The sequence below is a fragment of the Copidosoma floridanum genome, unplaced genomic scaffold (genome assembly GCF_036245765.1).
Source record: "Copidosoma floridanum isolate Cflo_tuat_1 unplaced genomic scaffold, Cflo_Japanese_pri ptg000024l, whole genome shotgun sequence".
Classification (NCBI taxonomy): Eukaryota; Metazoa; Arthropoda; class Insecta; order Hymenoptera; family Encyrtidae; genus Copidosoma; species Copidosoma floridanum.
The window spans coordinates 12,546,594-12,564,978 of record NW_028321901.1 but is presented as its reverse complement, the minus strand read 5'-3'; the positions used below and the strand labels follow the sequence as shown (position 1 = coordinate 12,564,978).

Below are 18,385 nucleotides of genomic sequence, written 5' to 3'. Positions count from 1 at the left end.
AAGTGGCATTGTCGCTCCAGAGTTCAGAGGGTCGACCGCGACGACCGGTGAACTAAGCAAGAGCGCCCAGGAAGGCGGCTTTGGAGAGATCACCGACGAGCTCGAGGTGTAGGGCCTTTGTCGTCATGCACACGAAGACGGCGATGTAACCCTTCGTAGTGTGTATGCCTCGTCCTTTTGACGCCAGTACTGAAAAAGTCCCGGTGTAGTCGACACCCGTGCGGCCAAAAGCGCAGGAAGGTGTGACTCGTGAAGCTGGTAAGGGGGCCATCATCTGGGTCGCGGAGCGAGCCTGGAGTCGGGAGCATACGGCGCACCGCCGCAATTGAGCCTTGATTCTGCGTGGGCCACCGAGAATCCATGCACGCTTGGCCGCGTAGGCGCTAGTGACCCTGTATCCGCCGTGAAGAGCTCGAGTATGGGCCCAAGAAAGGACCAGCAAGGCGAGCGATGAGGCTCCGCTAAGGATCGGTGGATGCCGCTCTTCGTAAGGTAGCGAGGAGAAACCCAGCCGCCCGCCGACGCGCAGAACGCCGTTGGTGTCGAAGAAAGCCGCAAGAGAAGTCAAAGGGTTCCCTTTTGGCAATCGCTCGCCGTTCTGCAAACGCGCGCGCTCTTCGCCGAACGTTTCCGATTGGCTCAAACGGACGCAGGCCAGGAAGGCATCTTGAAGCTCGGTGGGGGTCAGTGGTGAGAGCACCGGCAGGACAGGTGGGCAACGCAACTGGCGCCGGACACACCGACGAGTGCGCACGAGAACGACGAGTAGAGTGTGAAGCTTGGAATATCGTTCAAATATGCTCGGCTCAGCCAGACGGGTGGCGTAGCAGGCCAACGGCAGGGGTGTCACCTCTTGAAGTGCTTCCTGGGGCCAGGCTCGGTCGTTGTCGGCGAGCCACGGCGGACCGTCCCACCACAGGAGTTGTTGTCTGAGACCGGACATGTCCGCGCTTCGAGTGGCCGCGTCGGCTGGATTGGACTGCGACGGCACGTACCGCCAAGCGCTCGAGGGGTAGCGTGTCCTGTGTCTGGGCTACGTAGTTGTCGACGAGGGCGTTGTTGGTTGGCTGATCGGAAAGAACCCAGTGCAGCACAATTTGCGTGGCTACCCACTTGCGCAGAGGAAACCCGCCGGCTTGCAGAAGTTCGATTAGCTGGTCACGAATATGTCGAGCCGTGGCGATGTCGTCGGCACCGGAGAGTATGTCGTCGACGTAGCGGTCGTTCATCACCACGGGAACTGCCTCAGGCCAACGGTGTCCTTCGTCCTCACACAGCTGCTGCACAGTACGCAAGGAGAGGTACGGTGAGCACGAAGCGCCGTAGGTGACTGTTAACAGCTGGTAGTGCGTGGGCGGTTGGTTTGGATCAGGGCTCCACAAGATACGCTGTAGGTCGACGTCATGCTTGTCAATCTAGATCTGACGAAACATCATGCGGACATCGCTGCAGAAGGCGATTCAATGTCGTAGCCAGCGTAGGAGCACGCTGGGGAGCGCGGTCTGCAGCCTAGGGCCCGCGAAGAGGACGTCGTTTAGGCTGTAGCGGCTCGATGTCGGTTTCGAGGCGTTGAACACGACGTGAAGCCTGTGGCCCTTATCGCTGCTCTGCCAGATGCCGTGATGTTGGATATAGTGCACTGGTCGGGGCGATGCCGTGCGCAGATCGTCAGGCAGTGGCCTCATGTGGCCCAGAGCGATATACTCTGCCATAAATTGCACATACTCAGCACCTATCGCTGGGGTCCGCTGGAGGCGACGATGCAACGAGTGAAGGGCGGCCGTGGCACTCTGCAGACTGTTGCCAAGCAGCCGCGCACTGTCGCTCTTCAATGGCAGACGAACGACATAGCGGCCATCCGAAGCACGATGGTGATCGAGGAAGATGCACTCGCACTCAATGTCCTCTGGAGCGCGGCGGCTGACTTGCGGTACTTCCTCGAGCTCCCAAAAGCGCTGCAGCAGCGCAGCCAGCTCGCGATGCCAAGACGGTGCTCCGTCCATGTGCAGTGTTGAGCCAACAGTAAAAGCTGCCGGCTGCAGGCCAGGAGCACGGCCGACGAGGGTCCAGCCGAAGATCGTGTGCTGACCGATAATGTCGCCCCGCTGAACGGATTCCGCCCTCAATATGTGGCTGTAGACGTCGGCACCGAGGAGCAGGTCCACACGACTAGGTGTACCGAATGCGGGGTCAGCCAGAGGCTGAAGATCAAGCCACTGCTCGGCCACGGATGGGTGCAGAGGAGCGGACGGCGATACAAGCCCGAGTTGAGGTAAGCAGAGTGCCGCCAAGGTGATCGGCGGCGCATCTCTGCCCGGGTCGATGTGCAGATGGGCCCGAATTCTCGAGCGGACGACCGACTCACCTCCTACTCCAGAAATGCTCGCACTGGTGTGCTCCAGCGTGGCGTTGAGCCGTCGCGCCAGATTCGCAGAGACGATCGTGACCTCGAAGCACGCATCGAGGAGGGCTCGGACTGTCGCGCGCCGGCCGGACGGCCCACTCAGCTGAACGAGAGCGGTCGGTAGCACGGCGAGTCAGGAAGAAGGCGACGGGCCCAGGTCGTCGGCACGGGTTGCACCGACGGGGTCGGCCTTCGGCCGTTTTGGTGATGGCAGACCGTCAGATGGGTCCGATGGCCGTTGACGGCTGCTGTCGTGAAGCAGGCTGTGGTGCTGTTCTCGGCAGTGCTGACAAACAGATCGGGAGGGGCAGAACTTCAACAGGTGGCCCGTTTGGAGGCAATTAAAACATAGTCGGGCTTGGTAGACCAGGTCTCTCTGAGCGTGCGCGTTGAGGCATTGGAATCGAGCGCAGTGCCCCAGATAATGGGTTTCGCTGCAGGGTGGGCACGGAGGTAGAGCTGCGCTGGTTGCGAGGGAGCAATAATGCTGCCCAGAAGATGATGAAGCTGGTGGACGGATGCTGGGCGTGCTCGCTGGCCGCGCTGGGCGAGATGCCTCAATTGAGCTGAGAGCGCGGCACTGTCGGTGAAGGAAGTTCGTCATGGCGGCGAAAGTCGCAGTATCAATTCCAACCCTTGCGTCGGCGCCCTCGAGCCGCTCGAGCTCGTCCTCCCAGCTACGCCGGGTAGTTGGGTCCATGCCGGTCATGGCACAAGAGATCAGCCAGTCATCCCACTGGAGGACAGGACGGCCCAAAGTTTGCAACTGGTCCCGGTGGCGACCCAGCGTATCAAGAAGGCTCCGCAGACCTCTGGCCAACTCGTCCCTTAAAGGCCTGATGTTGCGTAGCGCCGTTAGATGGTCGTGTACTAAGAGACGGCGGTGTTCAAACCGTGCCTCGAGCGCGGCCCAAGCGGTCGAGTAGTTGGCACCCACGATCTGGATCGCGTCGAGGGCTGTTTTGGCATCTCCCTCCACGAGAGACTTTAAGTAAAACAGTCGCTCGACATCGGTGAGCTATTGATCGTCATGCACTAGCGCTCGAAAGAGATCCCGGAAGCTCTCCCAGTCTTCTCTTTTCCCGGAGAAGGCGGGAATACTAATTCGGGGCAGGCGGGGTCCACAACTCGATGTAGCGCGCCCGGGGCCCGCTCCACTGTTGCCAGGGGGTGGTGCGAGGGTGCTCCTCGCGTTGTAGAGGTGGGCGCGTGACTCTATATACTCAGCCTCCGATGTCGAGTACATTTGGGTTAGTGACTCCTGCTTTTCGGGAGGACGCGTCTCGATGAGCCTCAGATGATTGGCCTGAAAGTCGCTCCAGTAGCCATCCAGCAACTCAAGCCTCACTTCGACGAGGCCGGTGGTCCAGGCCGAGGGCTCAGTTTTGCGTGACGGCCATCGCGAAACGAGCGATGACGTCTGCCAGAGCGCATTGGGCGCCAAATAGGTTAGCCCAGCCTTTGTCGGACCTGAAAGAGCAATCATGAGCTGGACGGTTGCACGAAGCTGCTATTGCCGTCGGGCCGAGCCTGGCTTTGTCCTCACTTCTACAAATTAACACGTATGTGTGCAGTTATACGACGGGGAGAAGAAGAGAGAGCGAGAAAGAGAGAGACTCACACCTTATGTACACACACACGCACATACGCACCCACATGTCCATGCGGGCGCGTAGACGCTTGCGTGCATCACGCATTGAAAAAGAGAGGTTAAATGCTAACCTTGATAAACCGCCCGTATTGCGTTTGCTCTAGTCATGACAAGGTATAGGTACACCCGCAAGGAAGGCAATGTGGCCGCCGCTACTGACGAAATAACTACTACCAGCGACACGGCTTCATGTCTGCCGTGGCCGTATGTATGACAAGCGCTGGACCACGGGCTATGCGGTGGCCGTAGCAGCCTTGTATTCAACTTGTGACGCGGATGCTCGTCGTGGCCATGATCAGGCAACGCAAGCCGGACCACGGGCACGATGGCGGCCGCGATGGCTTAATACAACCAACACTTTGACATCAGTAATAGTATACTCACATTATGTTGTGTGCTGAATGCTCTCCTAGGTTGCTGTTTGTTTCTTACTCGCTTGGAATCCGACTCGAAGGACCAATATTCAGTTTTGAAAATCTTTATTGTATGGGACTTAGCGCCTAGTACAGAGTTGCAGACAATTATATCACTTCAGTCGATCTGATCTCCGTCAGCTCTTTCTTCCTTGGGTCCTCGATCGTCAGCGTGTCAGGTGTCAGCCCGCGCGCGGCTCGGCAGCTCTGCAGGAGCAGTACGTGCGCAGAACGAAGGAGGGCGCGCGTGCCGTCATCTTGTCGGACGTTGATCGCGGGAAACGAGCCAAACAATATTAAAAAATTAAAAGATTTTGAAGTGAAAGTAATATCAGAATCGGGTTTTTCGTGGTGAACGTTACCTAATGAGATGTTTATTCAATTATAACTTAGTAATATAAGGTTTCTTCACCCCACTTTTGCACATTTTAGCCGCACGTTTTTGAGATAATTATACCTAGCGTATGGTCTGTGATCATGCTGGATCAAGTTACAGTCGATCTTTTTTTACAGAAAATCAATATTTGGCCTATTTAATTTATTTACATTTTTAGTACTAACATTTTACTCTTGTTGGCAAGAACATTACCAACGTACTATAAAATACTCCCTCTACTGAAAATATTCAGGTGACTTTTCATGTTATTTGTCAGGTAAAAAGTCATGCCATTTTATCATATAGAAGTGTCATGTAGAATTGTCACGTAAAAGTGTCATGTGGATTTTTATAAGCTAGATCTTCGGCAATTGAAAAATAAAAAAGTATAACTTGTACTTCTAACTGCTTAAAATCTATTAAAATAGCTAATATAAACAGTAAAAACAAAAAAAAAGCATCCCTTAGCTCCAGTAAAGGGACTTGGACCTGGTCCGGACCATTGGTAGTCGTGTCTTTCCCACTTGGCCAGAGTGGATTAGACACTTGGGATAGAATTTACGTCCTTATGAGGTACATCTGAAACTAATGTTTATTTTATCATTTGTTTATCTTCACAGATACTCGACGTTCTAAGAGAAAAAAGTCTATTTTTAAAAATGTTATAAATTTGTTTTAACTGCTACAACAAAGTTGTAGATTACCTTTTCCTCTTTAATACTTTAATGTGCATGTCGAATAACAGCAGAAATGTATTTAAAATAATGCTTTTTACAATCTCCAATTCTAGATAAGATAACATTTTCCAAATTTTGTTTGAATCTAATAGTTTTCGAAAAAACCTTATTTTATGTATAAGCTTACGTTGCAGGAATTTATATAATTTATCTGAGTACTGTACAAATAAGTGAAGAATTATTTTTTTTTGCTTATATTCGATACGCACATAACAGTATTAAAGAGAAACAGGTAATCCACATCTTTGTTGTAGCAATTATAACAAATTTATTACTTATTCATAAATAGTCGATTTTCTTTTGGGATAAATAGTATATGTAAAGTTTAAATAAAATCCGTGAACGAAAAGTAGTTGTAAAATCAATTACTAAATTTACTGTTGACGAACGTATTAAGAGACACGAAACAATGTAAAATGTACATTTACAAAAAGTTAATTATCAATTAGGTAACTAAGGTGGTAAATGTTATTCATGAAATGATAAAATAAACATTAGTTTTAGATGTACTTCATAAGGACGTAAATAGTGTTCCAAGTTTCTAATCCATTCTGGCCAAGTGATAAAGACACTCGACTACCAATGTTCCGGACCAGGTTCAAATCCCTTTACTGGAGCTAAGGGATGCTTTTTTTTTTACTATTTATTTTAGCTATTCTAACAGCCCCCAGCGGAAATTTGAAAACGTAACAAAATGTTAGAAAAAGTGAGCATGTGTAATAATATGCCGTAACCCGCAAGAAAATGTAAGAAAATGTAAGGAACTGTAATAGTCTCATGGATTTCGGACGTTTCTTACACTTTATTATGTTGTGTTACGTTATTTTACATTTTCTTACGTTTTAATATCATTTACCACATGCTGTTACACTTATACTTTTTCATAATAGTTACTCAAGTTTTTTTCATTTATGGCAAATTTTATTCGAAAATGTAAGGAAATGTGTTAAAAAGTTATCAATGATAATAAAATATAAAAAAGTGTAATAAACTGCAAAAAACTGTAAGCTGTTATAAAACAATTCAGATGACAACACTTCCTTACAGTTTATTAGAGTTTACTACAGTTGCTCTTTCACGAGATTCAAGTGTCTTTTTAGAATTATAATAAAATGTAACGAATCGTAAGACAATGTGTTGGGTTGTAGTTAACTACAATCAAACGTAACAAAACGTAACAAACTGTAACTGTGGTCCGAAATCTAACCAAACTGTACATTACATCACAGAAAGTTACGGTTTGCTACGTTTTTTCACACTAACTTTTTCCGTTGGGGGCTTTTAAGCAGTTAAAAGTACAAGTTATACTTTTTTATTTTTAAATCACCGAAAATCTAGCTTATAAAAATTTACATGACAATTCAACATAACACTTCTATGTGGTAAGTTGGCACGACTTTTCACCGGACATGTCACCTGACAAATAACATGACAAGTCACCTGAATATTTTCAGTAGGGTCCGCAATGATGTTGTGCTAAATTCATAACCTTTTTAATAACTTATTACCCGTGTAAGAAATAGCATGTACCTCTGTTATATCAATTGAGGAGTATGCATGTTAAATTTTACGTGTCAATTTTACGTTTACGTGATAGTCAATTTTTTATAGACTATAGATACTTAACCTACTTTGTTTGCTTATTATTTTTGTAATAACTTTCCACTTGTGTTGACAATAATATGTGTGGATGACCCATTAATTAAGGAGGATGTATGTTTAATTCCAAGTGTCTGGGATCGTGCTAAGTCAAGTCACTATCAATTTTTTTATAAAAAATCGATATTCAGCCTATATAATTTGTTTATAACATTTGTAATAATTTTTTACTTACATTCACGAAAATATGTGACCATGACTTATTAATAAAATAATATTTATGTTACATTATACGTGTCTTGCAGTATGCTGGGCTGAGTTGCAGTCGATGTTTTGCCTATTTAATTTGTTTATAACTTTATCAATAACATTTAACTCTACTTGGCTAGAACATGATGTACCTCTTACTCATTGTTAAAAAAGAATGCATGTTTGATTTTAGGTGTCAATAATTATGTTGTACTAATTTATAGTCGATTTTTCACAGAAAATCGATATTTCCCTTTTCTAATTTGCGCATAACTTAAGGTAGTCTATCACCCACCACTTTTTAACTTCGGTTTCCTTAAAAAAAATGTATGTTATATATTAAATTTTTCTTCGGAATACGTTATAAAAAAATATTCTTACCTTATTGGTTTTTGAGATAATAAAGTTACAAGTTTAAAACTTTAACACAGGTTACAATGAGACTTTTCGAATACAGGCAAAAAGAGCTACTTGAGGAGGTTCGGTCGTTTTTGAGGAGATTTATTTACTCACTGAAAAAAATTAATGTTGTACTTTACTATGCTGGAAGTACATATGAATTTTTTCAATATTTTTTATCAGCCAAATTTTCAAGAAAAAAATTCTCGAAATTGCATGATTTAACATTGCTCTTATGGGTGAGAGCTATTATTCAGCTTTTGTTGCACAAATTTTGAGGCTAGAGATTTATTCATAATGAGAAAAAAGTTTAAATGGATAGCTTAACTTCTAAGGAAGATTCTTGTATCAAAAAATGTCCCAGCAGGCATTATTTATTCTAAATGAATTCATTTTGAATTCAGAATATTTTAATGAATTCTACAGGTTGTCATGATATGAGCTAAATGAATTCTTAATAAATTCATAATCTCATCAGGTTATGTCATGTGTCTTGAGTTCGCAAAGAATTCTTAAAGAATTCTTTTAAAGAAACTTTTTATTACTTTTGTGGGGAGAGCTGCTGAAAGACCATTAAAAAGAATTTATTTAAAGTTCATTATGAATACATTGATCATTCTTTAGTGAATGTAATGAATTCATTTACTGTTTCTAAGGAATTCATTTAAAAAATTTTGGTACATACTTTTTATCAATTTGCTATACAGTAACAACAGAAAAAAATAATTTTTGCATCATATTAATTTTCTAATATTTTTTTAACATATAACAAATGTTAGAATCTCTATGTTTAGAATATAATTATATTATATGACTACGAATAATAGTGTACCTTTAAACAAATCATAAATTTATAAAATAGCACTAATCGTTTTACTTATCTAATATGTTGTAAACATAAATCACATAAATTAGTTACAGCATTGACGGATATTTAAACTACAAACTACTCATCAATAAACAAATAACCACTACTTTCTTATAATGAAGTACGGCAACCACAAATCATAAAGAATTCTTTATGAATTCACCAAGGAACTTGTTTTTGTATTCGCAAAGTGTTCCTAAAGTGTTGTTAGAGTATTCCTAAGGTATCCTATTTTGATCCCACGGTACTTAAAAATTAAACTTGAATAAAAAATTATTTCGTTAACAAGTTGGTTTTCTTCTGTACAGACTTACTCACTCCAGCTTTGGATATACATTAATATCCGAAAAAAGTCTGCAGACAAGTGGAATCGAACCCAGGTAGCTAGAGCCCGCGTGTGACACAAACACGCTTCACCACTCGGCTATCGACGATTCAGAAATTCCCTAACATTAAACGCCTACATTAACTATTTACAAAAGCTATGATTCTTTGTTATTTTAATTCCCTCTTATGATTAAAAAATTGTGTGAAAAATCTCTCTGCTCTTCTCGCTTATGGACAACTCTGTCTTATAACTTTTTATTACACGCGCACTTATCTCTACATATTATAGCAACGTCGTACGATCTGGATTATGTATTATTGTAAGTACATGATCTTATAATGCAAATTATAAAATAAAGTCTTCGGACGTGTAATAAAAATTATTTTTAACACAAATAAATACCAAATTGAGATTGCAAAAAAAATCGTATAATCATAGCGAGCTTCCATATTTAGGACAAGCTTTGGAGCTTCACCATAAACATGATTAACTTTCGACCTTAAGACTCCCAGTGCTTTCGTAGCACAGGTGGCTCGCACGCGTGTCTATCGTTTCGTTTTTGCATTCTCGGGTTCGAATCTCAGTATGGAAGATGACTTTTTTTTTGTTTCAGTGGTCTTACTGGTTATTCTGTATTTTTTACTCGACAAACTCTTTTATCATTAATAGTTATGCAGATATTTAAATTTAAATTAAATAATAAATACCTTAAAAAGTTTTATTTTCATTGTCCAATAAGCTCCAGATTGTATTTTTGTATCTTATACATACTTCTTCATTTAACTTTTATTCGATTCATATAAATAAGTTTTTTGCTACTTCGAGAAAAAAATAATAAATAGGATGTCGTATAAAAATTTTTCTTATAACTTAATAATAATTCTTCAGATTTATTTTGAATTTTAGCGATAGCTTATTTCGTGTCGTTTTAGTTGTTAAAAAGTAAAGCAGTGTTAAAAAACAATAAAAAATTCATGCACAAACGAAAAAAGTCTCAAAATGATATCTAATTTAAGTTTCATTTATTTTTTGTAGCAACAGGCGAAAATCAATTAAGTAGTGCACCATAACAAACTTTTACTACCTTATTAAATATTTAATTTTTACTTACGTGTCTACCTAATTAATAGTAATAGAAGACTTTAAGTAAAAAAAGTTAATAAATAATTAATAAGGCCTTCAAAGTGATTTTTAAATAATCAGATCACATGGACAAAGAGTCGAGTCCAAGAATGCAAAAACGAAACGACGAACTTGCATGCGAGCCATCTGCGTTAAAGGGGAAGCTGTGTAAGCTACAGTCAAAAGTCACTTATATTCATAACAAAGCTCCAAAGCTTGTCCTAAACATCGCTGGGGCTCGTTGGAATTATTATATTTATTTTGCAATCTCAACTTGGTATGTGTTCGTATTGATAATAATTTCGATTACACGTGCAAAAACTTTAAATAATAATTTTCGTCGTCACAAGAAAACTCTGTGAAATTACATCACCGTAACTGCAACCTTTCTCCAGTACACACCTTAAATTTTTTTCCACCCTAACAAGAATTAAACAAAATTATATGAAATTTTGTACTTCACGATCACAGATGAGTAGAAAGATTTATTAATTTTACTCATCATAAGCTGTAGGCCAAGCTCCAGAGGTGGTCGATGAACATATGTGACTTCCAAACTATCATGATACAATGTCTCGATAGCTCAGACGGTTAAGGCTTATACCTATGGAGAGATTATTTTGCAATGCTGGGTTCGATCCTCATTGTCACCATCATTTTTTTTTTTTTTTTTTCAAGTAATGGATTATTCTGTTTCAATTTCTTAGTATAACTTTTATTTAAATTTATGTACGTTGTCAACTCTTTGTGTCAAATACATCAAAATAAATAATTTTTCAATGCTGTGTTACTTGAGATTGAGAAGCTGGTAAGGAGGTGCGTCACAAAAAGAACTTAACTCGTTGGTCAATTATTTATTAGCTTCTTGAAGGCAAAGGCATATGTGTGTGTCTCGCGTGGTGTTCCCTACTTATCGCCCGGCCTCTTGCCTGAAAGACGCTCGAGTAGCTTTATAATAAGTAGCTTGATTTTTAGAATTTTTAAATATGGTGTAGTGATTTGAACAGTAGATAAGTAGGGAACACCACGCGAGACACACACATGCCTTTGCCTTCAAGAAGCTAATAAATGAATGACCAACGAGTTAAGTTCTTTTTGTGACGCACCTCCTTACCAGCTTTTCAATCTCACGTAACACAGCATTGAAAAATTATTTATTTTGATGTATTCGACACAAAGAGTTGACAACGTACATAAATTTAAATAAAAGTTATACTAAGAAATTGAAACAGAATAATCCATTACTTGAAAAAAAAAAAAAAAAAAATGATGGTGACAATGAGGATCGAACCCAGCATTGCAAAATAATCTCTCCATAGGTATAAGCCTTAACCGTCTGAGCTATCGAGACATTGTATCATAATAGTTTGGAAGTCACATATGTTCATCGACCACCTCTGGAGCTTGGCCTACAGCTTATGATGAGTAAAATTAATAAATCTTTCTACTCATCTGTGATCGTGAAGTACAAAATTTCATATAATTTTGTTTAATTCTTGTTAGGGTGGAAAAAAATTTAAGGTGTGTACTGGAGAAAGGTTGCAGTTACGGTGATGTAATTTCACAGAGTTTTCTTGTGACGACGAAAGTTATTATTTAAAGTTTTTGCACGTGTAATCGAAATTATTATCAATACGAACACATACCAAGTTGAGATTGCAAAATAAATATAATAATTCCAACGAGCCCCAGCGATGTTTAGGACAAGCTTTGGAGCTTTGTTATGAATATAAGTGACTTTTGACTGTAGCTTACACAGCTTCCCCTTTAACGCAGATGGCTCGCATGCAAGTTCGTCGTTTCGTTTTTGCATTCTTGGACTCGACTCTTCGTCCATGTGATCTGATTATTTAAAAATCACTTTGAAGGCCTTATTAATTATTTATTAACTTTTTTTACTTAAAGTCTTCTATTACTATTAATTAGGTAGACACGTAAGTAAAAATTAAATATTTAATAAGGTAGTAAAAGTTTGTTATGGTGCACTACTTAATTGATTTTCGCCTGTTGCTACAAAAAATAAATGAAACTTAAATTAGATATCATTTTGAGACTTTTTTCGTTTGTGCATGAATTTTTTATTGTTTTTTAACACTGCTTTACTTTTTAACAATTAAAACGACACGAAATAAGCTATCGCTAAAATTCAAAATAAATCTGAAGAATTATTATTAAGTTATAAGAAAAATTTTTATACGACATCCTATTTATTATTTTTTTCTCGAAGTAGCAAAAAACTTATTTATATGAATCGAATAAAAGTTAAAAGAAGAAGTATGTATAAGATACAAAAATACAATCTGGAGCTTATTGGACAATGAAAATAAAACTTTTTAAGGTATTTATTCTTTAATTTAAATTTAAATATCTGCATAAATATTAATGATAAAAGAGTTTGTCGAGTAAAAAATACAGAATAACCAGTAAGACCACTGAAACAAAAAAAAAGTCATCTTCCATACTGAGATTCGAACCCGAGAATGCAAAAACGAAACGATAGACACGCGTGCGAGCCACCTGTGCTACGAAAGCACTGGGAGTCTTAAGGTCGAAAGTTAATCATGTTTATGGTGAAGCTCCAAAGCTTGTCCTAAATATGGAAGCTCGCTATGATTATACGATTTTTTTTGCAATCTCAATTTGGTATTTATTTGTGTTAAAAATAATTTTTATTACACGTCCGAAGACTTTATTTTATAATTTGCATTATAAGATCATGTACTTACAATAATACATAATCCAGATCGTACGACGTTGCTATAATATGTAGAGATAAGTGCGCGTGTAATAAAAAGTTATAAGACAGAGTTGTCCATAAGCGAGAAGAGCAGAGAGATTTTTCACACAATTTTTTAATCATAAGAGGGAATTAAAATAACAAAGAATCATAGCTTTTGTAAATAGTTAATGTAGGCGTTTAATGTTAGGGAATTTCTGAATCGTCGATAGCCGAGTGGTGAAGCGTGTTTGTGTCACACGCGGGCTCTAGCTACCTGGGTTCGATTCCACTTGTCTGCAGACTTTTTTCGGATATTAATGTATATCCAAAGCTGGAGTGAGTAAGTGTGTACAGAAGAAAACCAACTTGTTAACGAAATAATTTTTTATTCAAGTTTAATTTTTAAGTACCGTGGGATCAAAATAGGATACAAAAAAAAATTTTTCTAAATGATTATGAAACACATGTTAGTAACAATGCAATCTCTTAAATCAATTAACCCAGTAATAATTATTAGGGTGTTTAGGTACATCTCAAGAAAATACGAAGGTCTAGGCTCTGACAATAATTACTACACAAAAGTTGCATCGTATTTTACATACTGATATAAATTACTCTTAGCATCGACTGACTATTTAAAATAGACTAGCTTCGATCTTTTGTATTGAAACAAGCAGTGACTGACAAAAAGTAACGAATTAATTATGTAAATGTTAAATTTTAAAACTATTTTAATGTACTTCAATTAACATTTTTTAAGTACTTCTTGATTGAGTAAAAAATAATAACAAATATTATGTTGTTTTTTATAATTATACTCAGTTAAATGTGAGGTTTCAAAAATCTGTATAATAATTCAAAGAACAGATTCGAAATATATGTAAAAAAAATTTGAAATATATGTGTAAAAACGGGTTTCGTTTTAGAACGATAGTAAAACTTCCAAGTAACTACAATGAAAATACTTTTTGAAAGCATTAAACATCAAAACAAAGTAATGTTCTCAACTTAAAATAATAGGTTTAGAGCCAGCTCTGCGGCAGTAGTCTTCTTAGTTTTTTGTTTAAGCCTGTCAGAGGTATATTGAAGCCAAGTCCTTACACGATGACTACATTTTTGTTTCGTATACTCTTTTAATGATTTTAGGATTCCATCTGAAATTCAATGTTTTCATTAGTTATAAACTCTTAAATACAGCCAGAAACGAGTCTAGGTACACGAGAGTGCTGATGACGATGTTCTGGTCATCGTCACCTAGAGTTTTTAATTTAAAAAATTCAATTAGACTCTAACGAGAGTCTAGGTATACGGGGGTGCCGATGACGATGTCCTGGTGATCGGCACTGAGAGCTTTTAGTTATAAATATTTAAATAGACTCATAAACGAGTCCAGGTATACGAGGGTGCTGATGACGATGTCCTGGTGATCGGCACCGAGAGTTTTTAATTATAAACATCTAAATAGACTCATAAACAAGTTTACCGACCGACCGACTACTTAAAAAAACGCACCCAATGTACACACATACATACATTAGCCCGTTCCCCGCAAAATTTAAACTCTTTTTATTAATTATAATAAAATACGAGTAATAATCATAACCATATCGTAGTTGTAGATAAATGAAAGTTGTGTCAGGATTAACCTCGTAACAAAGTGGCATCAATTTATTTTGACTTTCAGGTTATTATTTGTAATTAAATAAATAAATCATTTGAATTTCGCTGGGAACGAATTAAGATATCAGGCTGATATATATATATATATATATATATATATATATATATATATATATATATGTGCGATAATTTCAGGCAGTCGATAAAGAAGATTTTTTACATGAAGACTAATGAATTCTTTAAGAACTCTTGTTGGGCCCATCTCACATGGCATAAGTTGATGAATTTATGAATTCTTAACGTGTACTTAACGACGTAAAATTATATTCAAAAAGAATTCAGTCAGAATTATTTTGAAGACATATGATCACATATTGAGTACATATTGAATTCACTTTAATGAATTCTTTAAGAATTAAAAAAAAAGAATTCAATTACAATTCATATTGTGTTTCCGTGCCTGCTGGGTGTGCACCTTATCAGGCATTTGGAAGAAATATCTGTGCAAACCTAAGAAAAGGAAAAGTCGCGAGCAGGTCTTATGCTAAGTGTATAGAAGAGAATCGAATATCGTCTGCAGTCAGTTAGTCTTTTCACACGGAGCGAGACATCTTTACAAAAAAGTTTTTTTAATCGAACTATTGGAAACAAGCTGCTTTAAGGTATGTACCGTAATTTGTTCATAACATTTATTGGTTTAACTTTTGAGCACTGAGTTGAACACAGTTAAATTGACAGTGATTCAGTAGGCGGATGTTTTCATGCACGGTTAGTACAACTCACTTTAACACGGTGTCTTATGGGAGCCTCCGTATACCCGTTAACCCCCTCCCCCCTGGGAAAAACGACCGAACATCCTTAAGTAACTAAGAAAATTCTGAGAAATATACCATTAAAAAATTTACAATTCGTACTGATTTATACAATTTTCAAACTGTTGGGTTACTCGTATAAATATAAAGTAGTGATTCGTTTAACAATTGTCATGTAACTTGTCTGCTGCATACGTGAATGTCTCAAATATTTGGCAACAAAGCAGCCGCATATATATAGCCATATGTGAATGTGTGTATAACAAATGTATGACGACTATGACGAACTGATCAACACTGTTGCCATATCTCAGCAGAACGTAATAATAAGCCTTTTCTACATTTAAGCGTTATGCGTATTTTGAATGCACTGACAGATGATGCATTGTAAGTAGGCCTGTGGGTGATGGACTGCTTTAAATAAATGTTTTTTACTTGTGTTAGCTATTACATGTAACAATGACTAATTAATGAAAGGGTATGTATGTTTAATTTTATATGTCTAGGTCAATGCTTGGCCAAGCTATGTATAGTCGATTTTTTATAGAAAATCGATATTTTACTTGATGTTTGTGTTTAATACTTATTTAATAGTTTTTTACCTATGTTTACAATAACATGCGCTAATAATTATCTAAATTAAGAGTAAATATGCTTAACTTTAGTTGCCTAGGATTATGCTAGGCTAAGTTATAGTCGATTTTTCACAGAAAATCGTTGTTTGGGCTATTTAATTTGTTTATAATTTTATTAATGAATCTTAACCCTTGCTAATAATAATATGTGCTAATAATTTATTGATTAACGAGCATACACGTTTAATTTTATGCGTCTGGGATCACGGTGGGCCAAGTTACAATCGATTTTTTCATTAAATCGATATTTCCCCTATCCAATTTGTGTAAAACTTTAAAATTTTTCTTACTGGTATTGGCTATTACATTTGCCAATAACTAATTAATACAAGAGTATGAATGTTTTTTTATTTTAAAGTATCTGGGATCATGCTGGGGCCAGTTTCTAGTCGATTTTGTATAGATAGTCAATATTTCGCTTATTTCATTTGCTTATAACTTTTTTAAAAACTTTCGACTTGTGTTCACAATCATATGTATCTATGACTTATGAATCAAATAGTATATAATATGTATAATTTTAAGTCTTCGCCCTTATGTGTACGTTCCCTGCTAGAATTTCAGCAAGATTATTAATTTCCAGGTGCCAATACACTAATTTACATACAATAAGTCCATGTAGATAGTGAAAACTTTGTAAGTGAATTTTCACGGTGTCCTGGGTAGATTTTTAGTCTTTTTCAGCTGGATTTCCATGTCGATACTAGGTGATTTATATGTTTACCTTGAAAGCTCTTGAGCTATTTCCAGTTGAATTTTAACGATTATATAGGTGGATCTGAAACGCATTCAACCTTTATTCACACATCGATTTAAGTAAATTGTATACGTTTTACAAGTCAAATTCAACATTAATCTTATTTCATGATAGCCTGAACATATTTTAACGCTTTTTAGCTTGATTAACACGTTAGCCTGGATGGATTTTAAACTATTTTCAGGTACGTATCTACATTGATCCTGGTGAATTCTTCATATTTTTTTAGCTGTGCTTCTAAAATTACATGATTAGTAGATAAATTAGGCCGATACGAGCACACGTTCCCCTCCCTGCCCACGTGCGCGACCATGCGCGGACAGCCACAACTCTACACAAAGCGCTAGGGGTTAAGTACAGCTTCCTTCTCTCTGGTTAGCCTGAAGGAGAGAATGTTGTTTTGTATGTATGGATGAGAGTCCCAACCACACGCTCATATCTATGAAGTATGACGAATAAGTGTTACCTCTCCAAGATAATGTATGTACACATCTACATGTTTATCTACATACATATATAAATACTTACGTACGATGCGAGTATGTATATACTTTTATAAAGATTTTTAATTTAAAATGTATAATGTATGATGAGAGTGGGTAGGACGAAGAGTGGATTTTTATTTTTTAGGAAAATAATAGTAAATCTTAAAAAATTTGTTACTATTTTTTAGAAAATTTATTTTGAACCACAATTTACAAAGTATGAATTACATTGTTCTTTAATCTTTATGTGTACAGCTCTTTATTATCATCACTTTCATATTCCCATTCTGTATATAAGTAGAACTTTTTCATGCGTTTGACATTGTGAAGAGCACACATGGTTTTGTAAGCTCCATTATGATGAGGACAACTGGTAACCTGTTTTGGGAGCTTAAACAAAGGATAATCTATCATATCAGTCACTTTAAATCCAAATCTGCATTCACAAAAATTTTGATGGCATCTTTAAGGTTCTCTCGTAGAATATTCCCAATCTCAGTGTACTTTATATTGCCTGAATTCCAGGCTAGTCCATGATAGTTACGTTTATGATATTAATTTTAATCTTTATATTTCTGTTAATAATTTATGCCAAGCAAAGGGTGCTTCGAAAAGATACATTTATACTTCGGCATCGTTTGGATGAAGCGGTAAAATAGCTAATTCTTTAAACACGTAATCATTGCCAGGTTTTATAAAGACTTGCATGTCTACGATACATTCTATTTTATCTTTTTTTTTTGTATATAAAAACCTTAAATTATTATTTGAATCGTTCATAATTTTCACGTTTAGGAAATGATGATTTATTAGTTAAAAACTTTTCTGTTGAATTTTTCAGCCAAGATTTTTTATTTCTGTCATCATCATCATCATCCTTGGTTGAAAGTTTTTGATATTTAACATCAGTGGTGAATTTTTTGATGGTTGGCTTATGAGACATGTTGATCAATAAATTACTTTTTCGGCAAGTTAATTTTTTTTTATTTTAAAGGATTTTACAACATTTATGATCTTTCGATTTTTGCCTAGCTTCTTTTTCTTTTTATTCCTCAGCATGTCTCTTCTCAAATTTTTTCCACTCTTCTTGCCTTCGCCTATTCTCTTCTTTTTTACTAGCCACACTGCTCTGACCTTTTTCTATAGTGGTTAACAGACTAATGATGTTTGTAGTGTCATGCATCGGGTTTTATAGCCTCGCATAAGTTTTT

The 18,385-nt window shown here is 38.1% G+C and overlaps 1 protein-coding gene across 1 annotated transcript; it reads right to left on the bottom strand.

Moving 5' to 3' along the window:
- Positions 1–52: 52 nt before the first annotated feature.
- Positions 53–3,890, bottom strand: LOC149374018 (uncharacterized). Its single transcript, XM_089595051.1, has 5 exons — positions 3,441–3,890; positions 2,586–3,389; positions 1,488–2,507; positions 1,038–1,415; positions 53–979 (listed from the first exon to the last, which is right to left on the bottom strand). The coding sequence occupies exons 1-5, from the start codon at positions 3,888–3,890 to the stop codon at positions 53–55; spliced, it is 3,579 nt and encodes a 1,192-aa protein (XP_089451177.1).
- Positions 3,891–18,385: the final 14,495 nt, after the last annotated feature.

What these genes read in the sequence shown, in the direction of transcription:
- LOC149374018 (XM_089595051.1), bottom strand. Translation starts at nt 3,890, where the DNA reads ATGATTGCTCTTTCAGGTCCGACAAAGGCTGGGCTAACCTATTTGGCG. An exon ending in GGGATCTCTTTCGAGCGCTA is followed by an intron (nt 3,390 to 3,440) that starts GTGCATGACGAT and finishes TTTTACTTAAAG; the next exon opens with TCTCTCGTGGAGGGAGATGC. An exon ending in AACGGCCGAAGGCCGACCCC is followed by an intron (nt 2,508 to 2,585) that starts GTCGGTGCAACC and finishes GCTCTCGTTCAG; the next exon opens with CTGAGTGGGCCGTCCGGCCG.